Genomic DNA, 21,334 nt, shown 5'->3' with positions numbered 1-21,334 from the left:
TGCTAAGGAAAGGCAGGGGAGCAGGGGAAGGTGAATTACCACTTTTCCAACTGCAAAGCAGGTAGGTGACAAGCTTGCCCTTTACCTCACTGAGAAGCACAACCTGAACTACTGCATGCTACAGGGTTCTAAAATTTCAAATGCTCTAAACTCTTCCAGAAATTTGCATCTTATCCTATAATAGGACCATTTTTATATTTCACTTACCAACTTAGCTGGACCAGTACAAATGTGTATTCAGGCACTTACTTGACTGCCAGACAAAAAAAAAAAAAGTCATTCTCTTCCACAATCATTTCTAAGACAACCGAGTTATATTGGCTCCAGGGCTGACTAGGTGTGTAATACTTCAAATCATAGAATTTTTAAGGTAGGAAAATACCTCTAAGATCATTGAATCCAGCCATTAACCTAACACTGCCCTGTTCACCACTAAATCACATCCTTGAGTGCCACATCCACGTAGTTCCAGGGATGGTGACCTCACCGCTTCCCTGGGCAGCCTGTTCCAATGCCTGACCACATTTTCAGTGGAGAAATTTTTCCTAATATCTAATACAAACTTCCCCTGGTGCAATTTGAGGCCATTTCCTCTCATCCTTTGTGAATGTTACAAATGACAAAAGTCATGTTCCAAAACTGTCCATTTCTGGTTTGTGTCATTCTGAAGAGCCATTATCATCAATGCAAAAATTAAACAGAAGAGGTAATAAGCAGCCCCCATTAAAACTCCTCCTCCCTAGTTGAAAATCATCCATGGAACACACAGCTCAAAGCAATCTGAAGATAATTAAAATTATGATGTACGGAGACTGATGTTTATTGTGCCAACCAACACTAATTAATTATTTCTTTGTGATTCTGATTGTCTGTATCCATACACCACTTATGGTCTTTGTATTTTGGCATTATGTATTTCAGGTAAAGGTCCCTTCTGTGGGTGTAAAGTGCCTAGCACAATTCTCTCTCATAAAGGATTAGGGATGCTTAAATGGTAATTGAAAACCATAATTGAAAAGGTAATTGAAAATATGAGGAGAAAGAAGGTTAATGCATTTCCTAGATTAATGAAGAGCACACCAATAGGCAGAACATCCCAAAAAGACAAAGCACTCTTTCTCCTAAAGAACACAGGAAAAAGTAACTACTCACACCAGCATTCAGGTAAATTAAAAAAAAAAAAAAGCATTTCTCTTCACTGCAATCACACTGCTGAACCTTTGAAAGCTGTTATACCTCCAGATGCATCATCCTGCAGACAGGTTTGCGTGACATTTTTACTCAACTCAATAGGACAAGGCAAAGTCCACAGTCACCCTGACAACAGCCAGAGCCCGCACAGCAGGCACCTGCTGCCTCTTCTTGTCAAAACACACACACTCTGCAAACTTTGCTTCTTGTCCCCAAATTACCTGCTGTACAAAACCACAAACGTTAGATGAATGCTGCCAGTAAAAAGCATTTTTGGTTGTCTGAAGCTGGGACATAAGGGCAAAGAAGAAAAGAAGTGAGAGGCTGCCAAAAACCCAAGGTCCAGACAATCCACCAGGCAGGGCTTTGAACTGCTGAAGCAGTACAATGACCACAATAGCTGCTGCCATGTGCTCAGGGGAAAAAAAGTACTAGAAATAAATACAGAATGATCCTGCCACTGGCATTTAGCAGCCGATGAGGTTTTCTGACTTGGGGGGTCTGGAGTTCCTGTTCAACTTTGCATTGGTGCAAAGTCCTGCTGTTTGCTCAGCTGCTGTGATAGAAACTGTAGTTGATTCACCTGCTAAGTCTTTCTCAACCTTTTCTTGGCATGTCTGTGGAAAACTCTCCAGTGGAGTTTATCCAGAAAGTGAAAAGATTATTCATTTGTTAAACACTGAAATTGGAGCCTCACTGGTACTAGCGAATAGGACCCCTGCAATCCTTCTGATTTAGATAAACTCCATTAGAACAGCTGCTTCAGGTGAAGCAGCTTCAGGTAACGGAGATTCTTTCCTTCCTAATTTACAACAGCTTACTTTGTGCTACACTAGGGCTTAACAGCATCATTGATTAGGTTGCTTTCTGCACTGTGAATGGTACCACTTATTGAATATTTTCCCCAAAGAAACTAAAATGTCCAAATCACCTTTTTTTTAATGTTTCTTCTCCAACAATCTTTGAAATGCATTACATACCCATGACCAGCCTCTGACATGAAAGTATTTCTATTTTACCAAAATTCTTTCATGCAACTCCTTCTGTTACTGTTTCAGTGTCTGACCAAACCAACCACACAAACCCCTCAAAAGGCGAAGTTAAATACTGCTACTTGTGAAGCTGTATCACTATAATTTGCCTTGGAAGCAGAAAAGAGAAAGAGACTTTTCTGTCTCCTGAACTTGTGTGTCTTTGCTGGAATGATAATACCTCCTTGTACTGACAAATTACTGGTGTTGAAACACAACTGCAATTGCCACATACACTGGACAGCAGCAGCCAGGAAGACACTGAGGAGACCATAGCTAATGTGACACACTGTAGCTGCCACGTAACAAAAGATTCATTCCCCGTGGAAACACCTCATTTAATAAAAACCAAGGCATACAAATGCAATTTGCTACCTTTATTTGTAAAATGTACAGCAGTCACGCAAAGTTTTTAAGGGGTTCAAACCAAATTTTTAAATGAGGAATACTCTACTTGCACCTTGTCTTTTGAACCAATCTGCCTCCTTTAAGCAAGTAAGTATGAGTCACCACCCAAAAAGTGGAAGAAGTTGGCAGCATATTCCCCAAGCCATCATCTGAAATTGTGAGCTGAGAGGGTGGTGTGCCACACATCTGGTGTAACCAGGCAAATCCAATATGCTTTCGCTATCACTGAGAAGCTGATTGCTTGGATTTTGCCTCCCAATCATTTCAAAAATTATGCCTGACAGTGAGAATCCAGAAGTCTATTTAAACAACAGAATTTAGGAAAAAGCTGCACTAAATTCTCTCTTTCTCAGACACACACACACTGAGCAGATGGAGGAAAGACAGTGAGTTCCTTGCTAGTCACATCAGCTTAGGAGTCAGACATTACGAATGCTGTCTCATCCAGCTCTTGTTGAAATCAATTAAAGCCCTTCAGTGAAGACCACGGGAGATGGAAAATAACCCTCTCCACACTTCAGTCAGAATGTGTGAACGAGAAAAAAACTGACAGCTTTCTTCCCCTCTGATTTTCATGGTGCTTAAAGATCCAGATTATAAAACACAACTTGTCATCTAGGAATTTTTGATGTGCTTGCTTGGCATAAATAAAGCTCACAGTCTGTGTGTGAATCAGGAAGACAGACATCACTTTGCACTTGGACAGGAAGAGATAGCAGCAGTCATGCATGAATAAGCATTATTACGTTTCAAAATGCTGCAGATGCAGTGTGTTCTACAACTAAGGAAGTAGATGGAGTGAAAAGTGTTCCTTGTTGCTCATTTTGCACTGGTGAAAACTCAAGAAAAAATAATCCAGACACAGGAATTTGTCTTTTATCAGTTGGAAAACCTGAAAATCAACTGGCATTGTAAATACAGAAAGACTGTGTCTAGAAAGTCTAGAAAGTCTGTGGCACTTACTAGAGCATCTACCATCTCTGAAATAAGAAACCAGCTTCACTAGAGTGGCTCTGAAGAGCTTTGTTGGATCAGCTTGCAATAAACATTCAATTATTCCTGCATTCCCAGCTCTAATGACATTCACCACTGCAAACTCCTTTGGCCTGAGGGCCCATTCACACTGGCCCACACAGTGTCTGTAGATTTTGTTCTCATTTTGCCTTGCATCCTTGTGAGCGCCAATATTTAGGACTTTACACATGGTTTGTATTTGGAGAGAAGAAATGGAGGCTTTACTGTGTCAAAGCAAACTCTGTCAATAACACCAGGCTGCTGTTAATAAATATTAGCAGAACAAAGGAAAATATAATAAGCAATTTAAAAAAAGAATCTCAAAGTTATACTCACTGCTGGTAGAGGACATACGGCTGTACTCAGACCTGCAAGACAAAGATTTTAATTAGAATGTATTAAATCTAAAAGACATAATGTGAACATTACCAAAACTAACACACAGTGCTTATTGAAATAGTTTGATGCCCATCTAGAACTCTTTTTGTGCTAAGAGAATAACTGGAAGAGGTTTTGAATGCTGCTTCAGAAAAACTGAATTTTGAAAATATATAAGTAGAATGAGTAAATTAACTATGGTTTTATCTAGGGGTTATTCATGCTACCAAACTCTAGGTGTGAATATAAAAGCTCAGAAGGTTCTCCATAAGGAAGAAATAGTCTGCATCAGACACAGGTTAGGAATAGAAGTCTACTGGGCTTTGACTCAGCCCCTCTCCTTCCTCACTTTATGTCCTCTAAATGTTGCTTTGCAGATCATGTTTTTGGACATCTTTTTAAGAGAACTCTGTTTGATGAGTAGAATTTTTATAGTTCTACAGTCACAACTGTCAGAGAAGGAGAAAAACAGAATGCCAAAATATAAACATTTAGACAACAAAGCTTTTTGCTTTAGTAGACTGTTCTCTTCTTGAAGACATCTCAGTAAAACTATACAGCCATTGGTTCTAGTTCAGTGCACACTGGATTATCTGTGAGAAAAGTCAGAGCAGTTAAGTATTTTAAGCAACAGTGCAACTAATTTTTTGGTTGCATATAACTCCAAACTCCTGAAAACTTCATTCTGAGCTGAGTAAAACATAGCCCATTCATATCCTGAAGATTCAGAAATAATAAGGTAAAGCAAACATGCCATCACTTAAAATTTAAGGGAAAAAAACCCCACCAAACTCCACTGCTGATGCCATATCTAAGACCTTTGAGTGTTTAGATTTGGAGCTACACAGCCTCTACCCTCACACTTGCTGCATCCCCAAAACAGACCCCATGCGCACCAGAGCACTCTGCCACCATAAACATATGGCCTGTGTGCCCTGCAGTGCCCTGAACAGGCAAAGTGCTTGTTTTGGGAGCCTTGATACAGCTCTTGGATTCAAACCTAAATGCTTGTTTTCTGTAATAGTTACAGCAAATTTGCAACATTGCTTTGAATTAAAGAAACCACACGAGCCTTGACTCCCAAGAGATGTGTTTGGAAGTAGATACCATCTAAGCATATTCTCAGGAAACCCTCATACTCTGGGCTTTCAGGCAAGCAAGGCAATAAAGGACACCAATCCCACATATCTAGAGTATCTGCTTTTGATTTTAATATGGACATATCTCTGCAGAAGGAAAAAGCAATTACAGTCATCCCCATATTTCACAGCTTTGCACTCAGTACTCTGCAGACCAGATGCCAAAACTACTGTTTGGGTGAGAAGATGTTGAGGAACTACCCCCAACTCTTGCCAATCCTGCTGGACTAGTGAAAGATGACACAACCTGAATTTTTTCACAAAACTCACAAAAAAGGATTCACCAATACCAGAGTGCCATGAGGTTTTCATAGTTTTTGGAAAAGGTCTGGGGAAGGAGTTGCTGGTGGGGGCTTGCAGCTCTCCTTCACTCTTCTTTGCTACTCCTGTACCCCCAGCCACTTTGATAAGGCCAAGGAGCAAGGACACATCTTTGTCCCACTGGCAGACACCAGAGGTTTATGGCATTAGCAGCCACTCTCAGGCACCCCATACAGAGCTGCTCTACAGCACCTCCTCCATGAATCAAGTGCTACCCCTCAACCCCAGGACCCTCATGTAGCTGGGAAGGGCAGAGGCAGTAATGACACTGTTGTCCTGAATGTAAGCTCACTCACTGCCCCGTGTGCAGCACAAATTTACACACCAAGACGAGATATTCCCACTTATTTTGACTAAATTGTGCAAAGCTAGAAGCTGGTGTGGCCCACAACAGGCTGGCTCCCCGATCATCAAAGCTCCACACCACATTTTAGCAAGCAAAGAAAACAGGGTCCACTGGCTACCAGCCATACAGTTCTGTTACTGATCAGTATTCTACCTTTGATGGCTACATGTTTCTCTCACTTGTCATGCCAATCATCAGCCTGTCCCCTGAGTCAGTGGGTTGGGAGTTGACGGTCACAATCTCCCCTGACAAAATTGCTTTCTACCCAGTTAGAGCCGACTTCAGCACAGTTTGCTGAAATTAGTTGGCTTTGTTAGTTTCTTCTTTATCTTGTGAATTCTGCCAAATGTTCTTGTGCCCTATGAATTCTGCATTCTTTGTGCCCACTATCAGCAGTACATCCCTCTTCCCAAGCTTTGCTAACCTCCCCCTACATCTGAGACCACTGAAGCACATCAAGCCCTAAAATTTACCAAGGCAATTCTACTGACTGATAAATTCTAATTTATCTTTCTAACACCTGGACATCAACATGAGCAGAGAAGGAGAGCTTCTTGTTCCTACTGCTGGGCAATGTACACACCACTGGTCTGGCTCTAGGCAGGGACCAAGGGGAAGTGATGCCAGGGGCTGGATAACTGCTATGCAGGCCATAAAACCACACAGTATTTTCAGCAGCAAGTCACATCAGTGTCACTTGGCACCATGTAGATTTGAAAGGGTGTGAAAACTGTGCAACATGTCATTCTCCATAAGCCTAGAGGCAAGCAATATACATCCAGCTGCCTCCAAGCATCCCAAGCAAGGATTCATTTAGTCTGCACTTCTGTTTGAAAACAGCCTGGGGCTGTCCTTCAATGTATCTGTGTTCAGCAGTTGGCAGCTAATTCAAAATGAATCTGCACTGCTTGTATTTCGGATGGAAGCAAGACAACATTTTGCCTTTTGCTTACTGCAAGTGGGAACAGCATTCTATTACTTCACACTGTTATTTTATTATCCCAAAGTGCTGCAGGCACATTATAGGACATGGAGAATTAATGAATCCTGAACTGAGGGAGTAGCAGTCTGTGTACAGGCAGGACCTGACAAATGAAACAAGAGGAAAAAGAAAAAGATAGGGGGTGAGAAAGGAGGAGACAACAGTGTGCTGGGAGAGTAATTGCACAGACACATTTTAACAGGCTTTAGAATTGTATTGCAGGAGTTTTTTTGTAGTTCCATTGTGGTTCAAGCTAATATTTAATTCATGTTTGTTGCATAACTGACATCCACAAATTAATAAAAAGGGTAATTAGGCTAAAAGGCTCATGTCAAGCTCAGAAAATGAAATGAGGGCTGTACCCTCCCTAAGCTCCCTTGGTTGTCAATAAAAAAGAGAGGTCTGAAGTATCTCTCCCTAGCTCTTGTCTAGACAGGAAGCCTACAGAAGCCACATTTCTAATGTAGAACCCTAGACCATGTGTCTAAAACCAAATGGGATGGATATGAGTCTCTCTGTATGCTCTCAGGGACAACCTGAATCACCTTTCATTCTCCCTCCAGCTCCTTTCTTTGTCTTGAGTCTAGTCCTTGAGAACAAAAAAAAAACCAGTGCTAGTAAAATTATTATTGTTCTCAAAATATTAGACGAAACCATTCAGATTCATGGCATGCATTGGCAAGTGGCTTATAAATTAAATTTATTTTCTTTACAGTCAGCTATTTAAGACACAAAATTCTGAAGCTAGGATAAGTTTTTTAAGCTTTTTAGACTGGCACACACAACATACCCTTTGACAAAATCATGCATTAGAAAAATCAAGTACTGAAATAAACATCTCCTGGGGCATACAGGCTCTTGGACATCAAGTAACTGTATTCCTTTCTGTTCTTTTCATTCCTGTTTTAAACATCCTGAGCATTGGCTTCTATCATTTCCCTTGGAAGAGGATTTTCTCAATAGGATAACTCAAGAGTAAAGCACTCATGTGCTTTAATGGTGGCACCTGGGAGCACACTGGGGCTCAGAGGTTCCAGGCCTTGCAGCAAGCTATTTCCTCTGATAGCTGATAGATTATAGATAAAAGGAAAAAAAAAATAAAGGACTGTTCCCTTTATAGGCACATAATGAGAAGAAAAATTATCAAACGGGGTATTGAAACAGTGTGAGGTACTGAAAAGGAAGGCTTATAGCTTAGTCAAAAGACACATCAGTCTGCAAAGAATGTGTGCTCAATGGTCAGCCCACCAGCAAAGAGGAGCTGTGAAGATGTCAAGAGACATTCAAACAGGAATGTGGAAGTCTGTCATAAAGGTGGGACCTCAGCTCTCATTACCACCACTGAAGGATCAGACTTGTGCATTATTAGACATAGTAAGAGCATCAGGAGCACAAAAGATACTGAACAATCCTCTGAGATCTGTGTGCACCTCCCACTGCTGATTGTTGATCCAGAGCCTCAAAATATCCAAGAGAGGGAAGCATTCCACTGAGTTCCAGCAAGAAGCTGCTAGTGCAACTCGCACTATTGCTGAATATGGTACATAAAAACACTGTAAGCCTGCTTCTCTGGGTAAGAACATGGCTATTTTACAGCTCTGGCTCACACAAGCAATGCAGCTACTCCGGCATCACTGGGTGCTTGGGTTCCTTGGGCACACGGATCAGCTGTGGCACAGCACCACCTCAACACAGCTCCAGCACTGACAGCTGCAGCCATAAACAAACACTCCCAAGGGAACTGCCTGGGACAGAGGCCAAGTGCCGTGAAATAGTCTCCACCTGCACCAGTAAAACCTCTCGCCTTCCAAAACATCCTGGCAATAGTCTGCTGGGAATGATCCCCAAACCATGGCAACGTGGCAAAACAAGTTCCTGGCCCACGATAAAACATACCCAGGAAAGACGTAGGGGAGAGCTGAATGGCCCCATTCAAACTGATGCCATCAAACCATTTTAAGGATTCAACAATGTGGACAACTCTGTCCTGTGCTCAGGGACACCCCTGTGTGCTGTTTAAAGCACTGGCGTGGCTGGAACCAGGTCTCTGAGATGTGCAACATCTCCAAAGGCAGCCTGCTGTATAAAACAAACACATCTCAAGTAATTCTAACATAATACTATACCCCGATATGCCCATGGTCTCCATTGCAAGGGCTCATTAACCCCACTCCCCAAAAGAAATAGTGGAAAGTTAACAACCTCTTCTGCTCTCTGCATCCTTTGCTTGCCTAGGACTGATGGAATGGAACCTGCTGGAGTCACATTTCCCACGCCTTCTCTACCTAGAGTTGTGGCACATTTCACTGTTTCATATTAAGTACTGTATTTAACAGCTTCTTTTCCTTCCCTCCCTCAGAAAATGCTCCACAGGGCACATGGGAGTATTTTATAGCAGTTAAAGCCCCAGGAACGAATTAGAAGATTTGGTTTTATAGCTCTGTCTTGGGTTTCTTCTCACCAAATTCCTGCAGGTCAGATTACAATCTGCTTCACCAGTCCAGCACAAATCTGGCACCCTCATGGTACTTCTGCTTGTGCACTCAAGATGAAATGGAATTACTCACAACAACTTGTCTCTAAACTCCTTGCTCTGAATTTCTAGGAAAGTGACAAAGAGACAGATTACCATTAGGAGGCTCTCACCACTACACTCCAGAGCTTATTACCAACAGCAATATTTGAGACCTCATGGGACAGACACCTTTGTTGTATAAGGTTTGAAAAGTTGCTTGTCATCTTCCAGAAAGCCCCTGATGAGGCAGGACCACCCTGTGCTTTAGTGAGCACACCTGGCTGCACGTCCTGCTCACTGATTCTTCACAGAGCCCTCCCAGAGGGAGGCATCAGGTGGCATGTTATCCAGGCTAGGGGCTGACCTATTCTCCTGAGGTCCTGGTTCTCTTAATTAACAACAGAAGAAGCCTGATTTATACCAAACATCAAACCCTCACACACCTACATTCAGCTGAGGTGAACCTCGCCGCTTGCTGGGACCTAAAAATTACGGATATCGGCATAGAGCTCATGGCCTGCAGAAGGTGATTTAAAGTCTGCTTCAGCCTTGCTTTCTGTGCCTCACTCCAGTGCCTGGCACTTGCAGGTCTGCCTGCCCCAATGTCCAACCAAACAGCTTCGCTTCACAGAGTAAATCTGGTTAGAAATGGTGCCTCAACCCCAGTTTGTGACAAACAGCTCAACTTTACATTATTTGAATGTCAAATCAGAGACAACTTGAGTATCATGACATATCTGGACTGATGGGTCTACATATGAAGTGAAAGTGTCAGCAAAAAACCCCACAGCAAAACAACGCCCAAAACCCCAAACCAAAACAAAGGAAGCCCCAAGGTAAAAAAAGGCCTTAAAATAGCTTTCAACAACAGTGGTTTGTGTTCCTGAGAATTTCTCATAGATGGATGAGATACGTGACAGGAGACTGACATGTCAGTTTGAAGGACTGCCATAAAAGTCATGAGTGTTGAATTCCTTAAAGCCAGAAACATGAGACATGAAAGCAGCCTCTCACCCCAATAAACCATTCAGCTATTCATTTGATAATTTAAGTGACCCATTCTGACTGAGGACATACATGGATTACAGTATTCTTGATATTTTACCTCTAAGTGGGGTACAACTTTTTATTTATATATATATATAGGTGTGTGTGTTCATATTTATATTTAATATAGATTACATTTCAATATATTATTTAGTCATATCTATATATTTATATTAAATATAATATATATCAATATATAATTTATATCTTTATACTGTAATACTTAGAATATGAGTATTTAATATCTTATATATATAATATATGTTTAATACTATATTATAATTAGATATAGATATAAATATAAATAGCCTGACTTATCTTCTACTAAAAAGTATATTTTCTGCTTTAGAACCTCACACCTTTTACTGAACTGCAACAATTATATAAAGGCTTTTTTGATCTGCTTAAGAGATAACAGAGTCTCAAATAATTTGTGACTTGGCCAGGACCACACATGCAGCTAGGGAAAGTCATAAGGAAAACCAACAAAGAAGTATAGCACACTCCAAGAATGAACATAATCTCTGCAAAATTAATATGAGGAATGAGGGACAGGAGAAAATATAAAGGAGGCAACAAGCACCATGAAAATTAACTGTGACCAAACAGAAATGGATTTTGCTAAAATATGTTACAAATACCTGCTGCATGGTACAGTGTCATAAACTTCAAACATCTATCGTTTCTCTGTTTTGCAATGGATTTCTCTATATCTTATTGAACTGTTCTGTTGCTGTTACCTACTACCAAAAAATACTATAACCTTCCTTGCTCCCTAAAATTCATCAAATACTCAACAATTAACTACTACTTAATTCAGTTTGCATCATCAATATTTACATCTTAAACTAATTATACAAAAAACCTCCCCACCTGGTACTTCAGCAATGCCTCCCCACTTTCTCTAAAAAGATTAATAATTTATTTGAAATACAAGTGGATGAGTTGCAAATTCAAATAAATTAAAAGTTATAAAGTCACAAAATTTTAAATTACTTTAAAGTGAGGAAAAAACCTACATGTTTAGGCAAACTTTGAGACAATCAGTAAGCTAAGGATTAAAGCGTGAACCTTTTAAGACATGGGCTCTTACAGCTGTCTCATTGAACAAGTGAACTTCTGCTGGGAACTGTCATGGATGTTGAAATATTTCGAACACTAATGTTTAGAACTGAGAAACTACCTGGTTTTCCACATTCACTTGGGATACCAGTCCTGAATACAGTGAATGAAGATGATGCTTTGTCCTTGATACCAGTGGTAGCCAATCTGTCTCGTTGCCTCACAATCAGGCATGCCTAACAACTTCCAGAATTGTCTTACTTTGTCATCTTTGCTCTGCTGTTCAAAGACAGTGAAATAACAGCATTTGCATGGCTTGTAAAATGAAGAAGACATTAAAATTAGTATTTCTACAATTCATTTTAAGTAACGGTTGTTTTTCTCACTTTGGTGTTTTTCTTTGCCATTTAATTACAGTTCTGTAAACATACACATTTCTCCTCCCTTCAATCTTTCTTCCACTTGTTTTTCCTCTCTGTTTTCTTTCAACCAAAGAAAGACTTTTATTCTTCCTAAAATGTTGGGTTTTATAGTACAAATTCACTACTAAAACTATTACCAGAGAAAGTTCTGTGTCACATATTTCTGGACCAAGAGTTTTCAGTAGTAGATTAAATAAGGTTTTTTATACTAAAAACTCCCAAAATATGTTTCCTGAGAAGCTACAACTTGCATAGGCAAAGTCTCTCAGATCAAGGATTGCCAAACTATTTCAAATCTCATTAATAAACAGCCAATATAAACTAATTGGCTTATACGTTCTACACCCTTTATTTAGGTACTTGACAAAACCAGCTCAATCCATTCTTATTGGATTCAGGAACTCCAAATATGCTATTTTTGCTCAGCAGACTCTTTGCCAACCCTATTTACCAAGGCAAATGCAGTAAGAGGAACATATTTTTCCAAAGGATTAGGAAAATGAAGGGTTTGAATTGTAATTGATCTCGCAGAGAGTTTTGCCGGCTTTTGTAGCTGGCAGCCACAACAAAACCTTAAGCAACATATGCCCTGTGGAGTACTTGATGTGTTAAATTTGTCGGCTGCTCTAAGCAGCTTCAGCAGCCCAGGCTCCGTGTAAGAGCTCACACATCATTACGTACAATCATTGAGATGACAAGGGTGTGCAGTGCCTGGATTTACTACAGTCACTATCCACTATTGTTCCCTGAGTGACAGAAAGGGACCACTCCATGCAAAACTGTTACTGAATCTCTCTGACGGCTGCTCCTCCTTGCTCTTTCGGAAGATGACTGCTGAAGCTAAGAATAGTTATTTTTTTTTTTTTTAATTTTTTTACCATTGAGTAATTAGAGAAAAAGGAATACAGTTCAATTTACCAATAGCTGTGATGGGACTGAGACAAAGCAAAATGCAGCTCTGGTTAGCGGGAAAAGCAAGTGCTTGTGAACAGTTGGTTTGGTGAGAAAGCTGAAATATAAACATTGTGAAGGAGACATACGCAACATGTTTATCAGAATTAAATAGCTGCTAAACAAAACTAAAAATAATAATTGAAATGCAGAGACACGTTGCTTTTCAAAATAAACATCAGTCCAAAGCACTGCAGTTATTAATTGCCATGTGTCCTTGTTCAGATTCCTCAGACAGGCTCTTCCACTGACCTATACTTTCCAGTGTCATGTATGGGACAGAGATGCTTCATAAAATCGCCAGCTTTAGCACCTCATCAACACCAGACAGAGGCAGCTGTCACGCTGGTCCCCAAGGTCTAAAGGCTAATGTCACCAGCTGGGTCAAATCCTTCCAAGTGCCTGTCCCAAGGAAACCCAGGTTTTTCCATTCCAGATAAACACAGCAAATTAAGAGTGACTTGACCAGTCAAGGGGTTTTTGAGCTTTGAACCAGGCATGAGTTCACTGATTACTTTGTCTTCCTTTCACCCACGTCCCTCACAGGGACTAATCTGTATCTGGAAAAGAGGCCTGGATTTTTTTCCTTGGAACTTATGCCACATAAAATATTTTAAAGCTTTTACTGTTAGATGTGCCCACAATACAAGGTGATGGGAAAAATCCTTAACTTCTCAGACTACAAAAGAGATTAAAAAATTATTTGGATTACTAGCTGGATGTATGAAAAAAATCACCATATGCCATTTTCATCTTTTAAATTTTATCTGTAATATTGCTACTTCAGTTTTGGTGTTGTGCACCTGACACCACTGTGCAAAGAATAGCTTTACAGTTTTGCAAGAGTCAGACTAGAGGCCAAAGAAGATGCACCAGGCAAAAAGCTTGGAGAGAAACAGCTGGAGGAGCAAGAAGGGAGGACAAGACTCAGGAAAGAATAGCCTTAGCAGGAGCATGCAACCTCCTTTTGCCCTTCCGGAGCCGGAGGAGGGGCAAAGGCTCGCTGCCATTCCTGACAAGATACCGTGGCAGCAGCATGTAGGACAGGCTTGAAAACACTTCCCTTTCTCGCTTACAGAAATGGGCTGAAGGTGTGAGCTGAATGGGAGATCCCATGGATAATCCTTGCAGCTCCATTCATTTAGGAGAAGTCATCCAGCTAAAAAAACACAGCACACCTCTGGCAGCAGGGTCATGGAGCCAGGGGAAAAAAAAAAGTCCCCTTGACTGAGATGACACTACCAGCAAAGTTTACAGCAGTTCACAGGCCAGCATGGTATCACAACGAGAATCATGACAACAGCAAAACACTTTCAGGGTGCCTGCAAATCTAACTTGCTAAACAGTCCTTCTAAGGAGTCAGCTCTCTCATCAGACAGCCTGATGCTGTCTGGGTGTCACTGCCAGAAGGAGAGGCTAGGTCTATCCCCTGGGATACAGGGGTGATGCGGCACCAAGCCCTGAGAGCTGGCCGCACCGCCGAGCCATCACAGCGTGCCTTGGAGCTCGAACTCACAGCCACGACCTCTCCGTGCCGTCCTCCCCGTGTGTAGCAGGAGGACTGCTTCACCGACGGGGAACGCGAATCCCCCCGGGGCAGTGGGAGCAGAGAGATGCCTCCCGCCTCCCCGGGGGTCACGCCGGACCGAGTCCCAGGAGGACAGGAAAGGCGAGGCAGGGAGACTCGGCGCTGAGCGGGATGCTGCTGGAGGGAAGCTCTGCCCGAGACACGAAGCCCCAGCCCCAGCCCCAGCCCCAGCCCAGCCCCGCCGCTGCCGGGACGCGCTCGGCGGCGGGCGCCGGCAACAAGTGCAGCCCCGCGGGCCGGGCGGGAGCGGCGCCGCCGGCCCGGGAGAGCCGCCCGCACTCACCCGCCCGTCTCCGCTCCCGAGTCCACGCACTCGTCCTCGCCGCCGGCCTGCTTCTCCATGGCGCCGGGGCTGGGGGGTCTCCGCGCCCGCCCTGCCGTGTGCGAGGGCAGCGGGGGCAGCCGGAGCTCCGGCGGGGCGGCCCCCGCCCCGCGCCGCGGGAGGCACCGCCCGCCGCTCCCTCTCCCGCTCCCGCTCCCGCTCCCGCTCCCGCTCCCGCTCCCGCTCCCGCTCCCGCTCCCGCTGCCTGCGGCGCGCCCGGCCCGCGGGCAGAGCCCGGCACCCGACACCGCCGGCACGGGCTGCCGGCCCACAAACTACTGCAGCGCCGGGGCACCGCAGTGTTTCCAGGGTAAAGGCGCAGCCCCCCGTGTCCAGTGGAAGTTAAGAGAGGCTGTTGGATGTATGGACGTCCTCGCTGTCAATCCGGTCTTGGAACATCCGCTGTTACAGCCTTTTATTTGAAGTCTTTCACTGTGCTGAGCTTTCTCCAGCCTCCCTCAGTGCTGCCTGGCACTTGTTCATTACATCGAATACAATAACTTAGAAATTACACACAGAGCAGGCGTGGTTCCAAGCCGATGAGAATTTCTGTAATGATGCAAAAAGACTGGTAGAAGTATTTTGAATGCTGATGTAGGAAAGCTGAGTGGTAGTGTCTATAAGGTGAGAGTGAAGGAAAAAGTTGTGGGTGTGCTTCTGCATCATGCCATGCATGCCTACTTATTTCATATTTGGAAGTGAACAGCTATCTACTTCTCCACCACTTACAGAAATACAAATATCCACCCATGTAAGCCTGAACCGAGATCTTGCCCAGCCAAAAAAAAGCAGAAACAAACAAAAAATCAAACCAAACAAAAAACAAACAATAAACACAAAACAAAATCCCAAACAAAAAAACAACTCTTCCCTTAATCCACTGAGTCCGTTCAGTCTGTGGCAGAACTGATTTTTAAGTTTTTGGGAGAACCGGCTGTTGTCTCTTCTGAATCAGGTTCAAGCACAGAACTAGAATGAGGTGCTCTGTGCTCCCCACAGTGTAGATATTGTGGGACAATTAAATCTAGCCCATAACTGGAGGCCTCTTCCTTTAATATTTTGTAGAAAATGCTTTGACGAGTTGGAATTTTTTCTTCAAAAATCTCTAACAAACACCAAATTTCTATCAGCTGCAGGAAATGGCCACTTGCAGAAAGTGATCGGAAGTAAAAAAAGAAAGTTTTTTTTATAAAAAAATTATTTTCTTATACTTTCACTTATTTATGTCCCACAAGAAAGAAGAAAAATAGCGAAAATCTTGTCATTAAAGATATAAAACTGACCAGAATATAAAAATATACCACACAACCTTCTGTAGGTCCAAGAAATGCTGAACTGGTTTAGTTTGCCAGCAATACTTTTATATCCAACTCTACATTGTATGGTACTGCTGTCCCTCATTCCTAGCCTGCCAGAGGTCTCTGAAGTTCTACATGGCAGTGCAAATTAATAGTGACACCTAGCACTGTTTTACAGGCCTGGTGTAGTTCACATTACTGTTGTCTCCAAAAGTGCATGGTCCTGGTACTCTAAAATAATCTGGGTGTGGGTAGGACCCTTGTGAAATAAAAGGAAAGGAGAACACCTTGGGAAGAGCTGTCGAGGTGGTGTTGCCGCGTTGTAGGAGCAAGAAGTCGGTATCCACCCCCAAATTATGAAACTGGTGAATTCCCACTGCTCCACCTTGGAGGGACACTGAACTCACATGCTGCCCTGTGGCCTCTCAGCATTACAGAAGGTCAACCCACTGAGTGTCTTCAGAGGTTTTTGGAGGAAATTTTCAGCTTCTACTATTCATCAAGAATTAGGGGGAAAAAAAATGGTAGTATAGGAAAGTTGGTGTTTGATCTGTTTTGACTATCTGGTAATGGTTGCATGCATGTAGTTTTGAAAGTGGATAAATGATTTCTTGTTTTGTGGGGAGGATTTTACATTAACATTCCCATAAATGTGGTTTATGTATGGAATAAGTCCCCTTAATAATTCCTCTTCCATCCTCCCCCAGCAACTTGTTAAAGGCTAGTTTGGACAGAATGCTGTAAATGGGGCTCATACAGAACAATCCTATGTAGGCACCTACAAAGTAATTCAGAACATATGGAAACAACCTGTTCTATGCTTTGTGACTGGTAAACTGCCATCCAAAACAATTTACTCACAAAATGAGATTCATACAATTTCTTTCAGACTGGGACTAAAATGCTGTGCTTGTCTGGTTCCCAGCTTGCTAAAATTTGAATCACCACATTCAGGTAGGAGGCATTCATACTTTCAGACATACCATGTCATTAGGAGATTCCCTCAAGGCTAGACAGAGGCAAAACTGAGGCAACAATTCTTGGTTCCCAACTCAGGGCTCTGTTTTGGGTAAACATTTTATTCTCCATCACTGCAATGGCCAGGGATGAACCTGAGCCCCACGAAAGTGGTATTGGTAGTCTTTTCTAGAAGGATTGGATAGTGCTGCTTGTCTCTCTGATTCTTAGCATACACACATGCATTTATTTAGCTAGTGCAACTGTGCTTAAAAGCAGGTCACTGTTATTTGCTTTTAAGAGTGGTTTCAAAGTGAAATAAACTGACTCTAGCCACTGTTGAACTGATTTAAGATGTAACCAAACCTCCTTAAATATTTAGAAATAGGTTTAGTTAAATTCATACATTTCTGTATATAAAATTTTAGGTGGTCAGCTAATAGATCTTTTCCATTTCTGACTTTTATTATTCTAGTTAGTTTTGTTTAAACACTGGCATATGAGGGGATCTGGAATAGATTTTATGCTGCATTTAAGATTAATTTATTCCATCTGTCCCAGGGAGGGAAAAATGAAACATTCAAAGGAAATATATAATTAAGATAGTAAGTAAAGCTACCGCAAACTGTAGGTTCTCTTATTTATATATTTGCCCCATTTAACTCTGTTTTATTCTGGTCTTTCACATAATTATGGTGAAAAGGAGACTTCTCTGCATTAAATTCCAAGCATTTAAAAGATTTTAATGAATGAGGTGTTAACTCCTGCCCCTTACTTACATTTTCTCTGTTACCTGTACTTCAAATTAGGTCCTCTCTACTCTTTCTTGAAAAAAGAGAAGTTAAGTTTTAATTGCTTTATTATACTTATGATGCTGTGATACCAGTTTAAAGGCAAAGATAATAGTGAAAATATTTCTAAGTTAAATTTCATCAAATTTCAAGCCTTTCATTTAATAGCAGCAGTGGCAAGCACCCAGACAAAAACGTATCAGGAGACTTTGGATCTCCAAAGTTGCCAAAAAAGTAAAGCATTCCATTGTCAAAACCAAACACTGAGGATGTGAAATGAGCATGAGTTCTGCAGGAAGTTCCCTTGCTCCTACTTGCCTAGATCCAGATCTAAAATAGGACCTAAGGTACTTAAAAGAGGATGCAAAGCCAATTTTTATGATTGTGTTCAAATCTAGTATTGTGGTAAATCCTACACAGTGGGTAATCAGGAGGTGTCTACCTTCCAAAGGAAACTTCCAATCTATCTGGAGCTGTATGTGCAAATTGCCCAAGGTTAACCATCTTAGCTTGTATCAGCAAAGTTAAGCAGCACCTTACTGCAACCTCCATCTGCCATAATCTCTGCCCTCACAGAACAGAAGTGCAGGCAGCAGATCCTCAATCCTCACACAATGGTCTCAGTAACTGAGAGCACGGTGCAGGAGAGCAATAGCTGCAGCCTCCAGCTGAGGAAAGGCAGATTGGAAAGCTGAAAGATGAACCGCATCGGATCATATGGGGACTAAAAGAAGGGAAAGCAAAAGCACCCATTTCCCTGATGAATCCACACTTGGATTCAAATTTCAATATCTTTTCTTCTCCCTGAGTTCTGTCTGCTGGGGTGTCATCTTTCCTGCGCCTGCCAGGAGGATGGAATGTGAGCAAAAGAGTGTAGCAGGGCAGGGAGAGAGGATAAAAATGTGTCCCTTTTCATGTAACTGAAATTCTGGTGATAGGAGTGTTCTCTTGGGGGGAAAAGCAGTCTATTATTTTCTTTCCATGCATTTGTGATCTCTCTCTTTTTCTGTGCAATCCCAAAACAAAAGGGGACAGATGCCACTGCAGTTCCTTCTGGCCTTATGCTATAAATTAGAGCGTCCTCTTGGCTTTTGAGAGACAGACCAAGAACCTAGCTTAGCAGAGGGTTCAGTACCACAGACAAAGCAATAACAAAGATGCTAAAGGATGGGATTTTTCATTTCCAACTAAAACCTTTCAAATTGTGCTGTCTCCACCCTCTACTACCTGACTCTGGAGGCAGAATCTCACCCTCGAATATGGGGTTCTGGATTCCATTCCTGGCACTTTCCACACTACTCTAGGTATTGCAGTGATGAACTTCTCAGTTTACAGAATCTGGCATTTATAGGAAAGTTTTTCTCCTTTAATGGCCCCTGTGGAAATTAGCCCTCTGCAGGTCAAGGCTTTGTTAACATTCACTGCTGGACTTAAGACACTGAGCTGTGGTTTTAAAAAAAATGAGACAATTGCAGTTTTGGAAGGAGAAGGAAAATTATGGCTTGGCATGTGGTTCACTCTTCATGCTAGGTCAGCCCTAAAAGGCTGACTTTTAGACTGGTAAATGTTGCCAAAATAATTGTGGCAGTTTCTCACATAGACTGTTGGGTTGTTTGGATTTTTAAAGGTTATGATAAGGTCAGTTTCATTTGTGGTAGGTCTCAAGCCAGACACCCAACCTCCTAAAATTCGACAATTTTGAGTTAAAATACAACTGTGCAATAAAAACCTATTTCTTCAAAGCACCAAGGCGAGGGTTTTCAGAGAAGTTTAAGGGAGCTTGGTTCCCAGGTCCCACTCTTTTAAGTTTCATTTGAAAATTGTAGCACACACACTCCTACCCAAGTTCATGGTACAGTACAACAAATACTCATTATATAAACAAATTACTCCTTTTTACTTGAATTCTAGTATATTAATGTTTTTATGGAAAACTTCTAGCACTCAGTAACAACTGCCATAAGAAGCTGACTATTTGGAATCCTTTTCAGTCTCATCCTGAAGCCCAGAGCTCTGTGGGAGTACAAGGGGGAGCAGAGCTGCACCCCATCACTCTTCAGGCTTCCGGTCAGAGGCTTGACCCATGTGGGTGACGAAAAGCCCTTTCCAGGGGAATTAAAGTCCAGGTGACTCTGTAGTATGGACCTTAGGAATTAATCTTGCCTTCACATTGCAACGATCCCGTTCAGGCAGATTTTTCCAGTGGATGCAATCAGTGGTTTGCTGTGTGGAGGTGCCAGGATCAACACCCAGGATTGGACTCGAGGGCAGTGCCTCTGCTCCAGGCAATGCTGAATCAGTCCCCAAGCTCTGTGAGTGCACTGACCAGTCCTGACATCCTAGATAAAGCATGAGAAGTGAGGCTTTGTTGCAAACTTTGACTCAGCCCTTACTGGTGTGAGGGAACTTAGAAGGGCTTAGCACCAGTTTGGGCAGCCCTGAAGGTGGAAAGTTTGGTGAGCAAGTGCTACGTGCCACGGTTGTGTGAAGGCAGCTGGAGGTCATGTACTTGAGTTCCCCTTTTCTGGTCACCAGCTGGTAGTGTTACACTGCACCTCTTCTTTGATGCTCTGCAAGAAGAGAGAGCACCAGCACAATCCAAACAAAGCCATCTCTACCTTCTCTAGGAATACAGAGGTGCTTTCAAAATATCAGTGGATGGGTAGAAATTTGCACATTTCCAGGTAATCTTAGCCCACTTGGCCAGAGACTACTCTGATCTGTGCTGGCTGACAGAGTATGGGGTTGTCTTCTGTGGACTTGCTGAGGCAGGGAGGCAAGGCTTGAGCCAGAGTATGAGACTGGTGGTGCTTGAGTGTTTTCCTTGTTTCTCTGTTGATGGAAGTGTTAAGAGTGTATTGGCACACATCGACTAAAGCACAGTGAAAATGTTTCAGCTGACACATTTAAAGAAGTGCTAGCCAGTGTCATGAGGTGCCCCATGTGTGAAAAGTATACCAGGAAAACAGGCAATGGACTTGCTGTCACTTTTATGAGGTCAGTGAGACAATTCTGGCTTCTGGTGAGCATCCTGTACCCTTCACATATACTCAGTGAATGATTATTATATTCAGAAAAACACTCCTATACCAGTAACCATGACAACTCCTATTAAATGAAGTTTTTTTTTCATGAAATAGTCTGCTTTACAAGGCAGGGAAAACATTTCAAGGACCAATCCTGTACCCATTGATGTTCAAAGAGAAAAGACTAAGCCCCTATGGTAGCAGCAGTAAATATTACAGCAGCTTTTACATGTAGACTCTTCTGAAATTGAAAATGATCTTCAGGGTTTTTTTCCTTTGCAGCTGGTCATGACAGTAAAACATTTTACTCTGTAAAGCAGCTACATTTAAAACACTGTTGGATCTCCAAGGGAGATTTTATTTCCTAATTGTTCTACCATATTTTAAAAAAAAAAAAGTTTTAAATTACCTACATCTGATACAATTTTTTAATCATAAGATAGGCAGTCAGGTGGTTCTACTAGGCTTAAATATTTTTACTAAAACTTTTCATCCAGTAGCTGTGAATTTTAGCCACTGACATATCAAACCAACATCAAGAATGC

General features: G+C 42.1%; 1 protein-coding gene across 1 annotated transcript in view; it reads right to left on the bottom strand.

The window, feature by feature from the left end:
• The window catches only part of FAM124A (family with sequence similarity 124 member A), a 38,253-nt gene extending 23,462 nt beyond the window's left edge, over positions 1–14,791 (bottom strand). The window contains exons 1-2 of the mRNA XM_005516778.2: positions 14,679–14,791; positions 3,981–4,012 (exon numbers count right to left, since the gene is read on the bottom strand). Of these exons, the coding sequence (XP_005516835.2) occupies positions 3,981–4,012; positions 14,679–14,737 (91 nt within the window). The 5' untranslated portion in view covers positions 14,738–14,791. The remainder of the gene's footprint in view (positions 1–3,980; positions 4,013–14,678) is intronic.
• Positions 14,792–21,334: the final 6,543 nt, after the last annotated feature.

Source organism: Pseudopodoces humilis, chromosome 2 (assembly GCF_049639895.1).
Source record: "Pseudopodoces humilis isolate 2021_Gansu_Grassland_sample_001 chromosome 2, ASM4963989v1, whole genome shotgun sequence".
NCBI classification, from domain to species: Eukaryota; Metazoa; Chordata; class Aves; order Passeriformes; family Paridae; genus Pseudopodoces; species Pseudopodoces humilis.
Note: the sequence above shows the minus strand (reverse complement) of the source record. Positions and strands in the feature narration are given on the sequence as shown.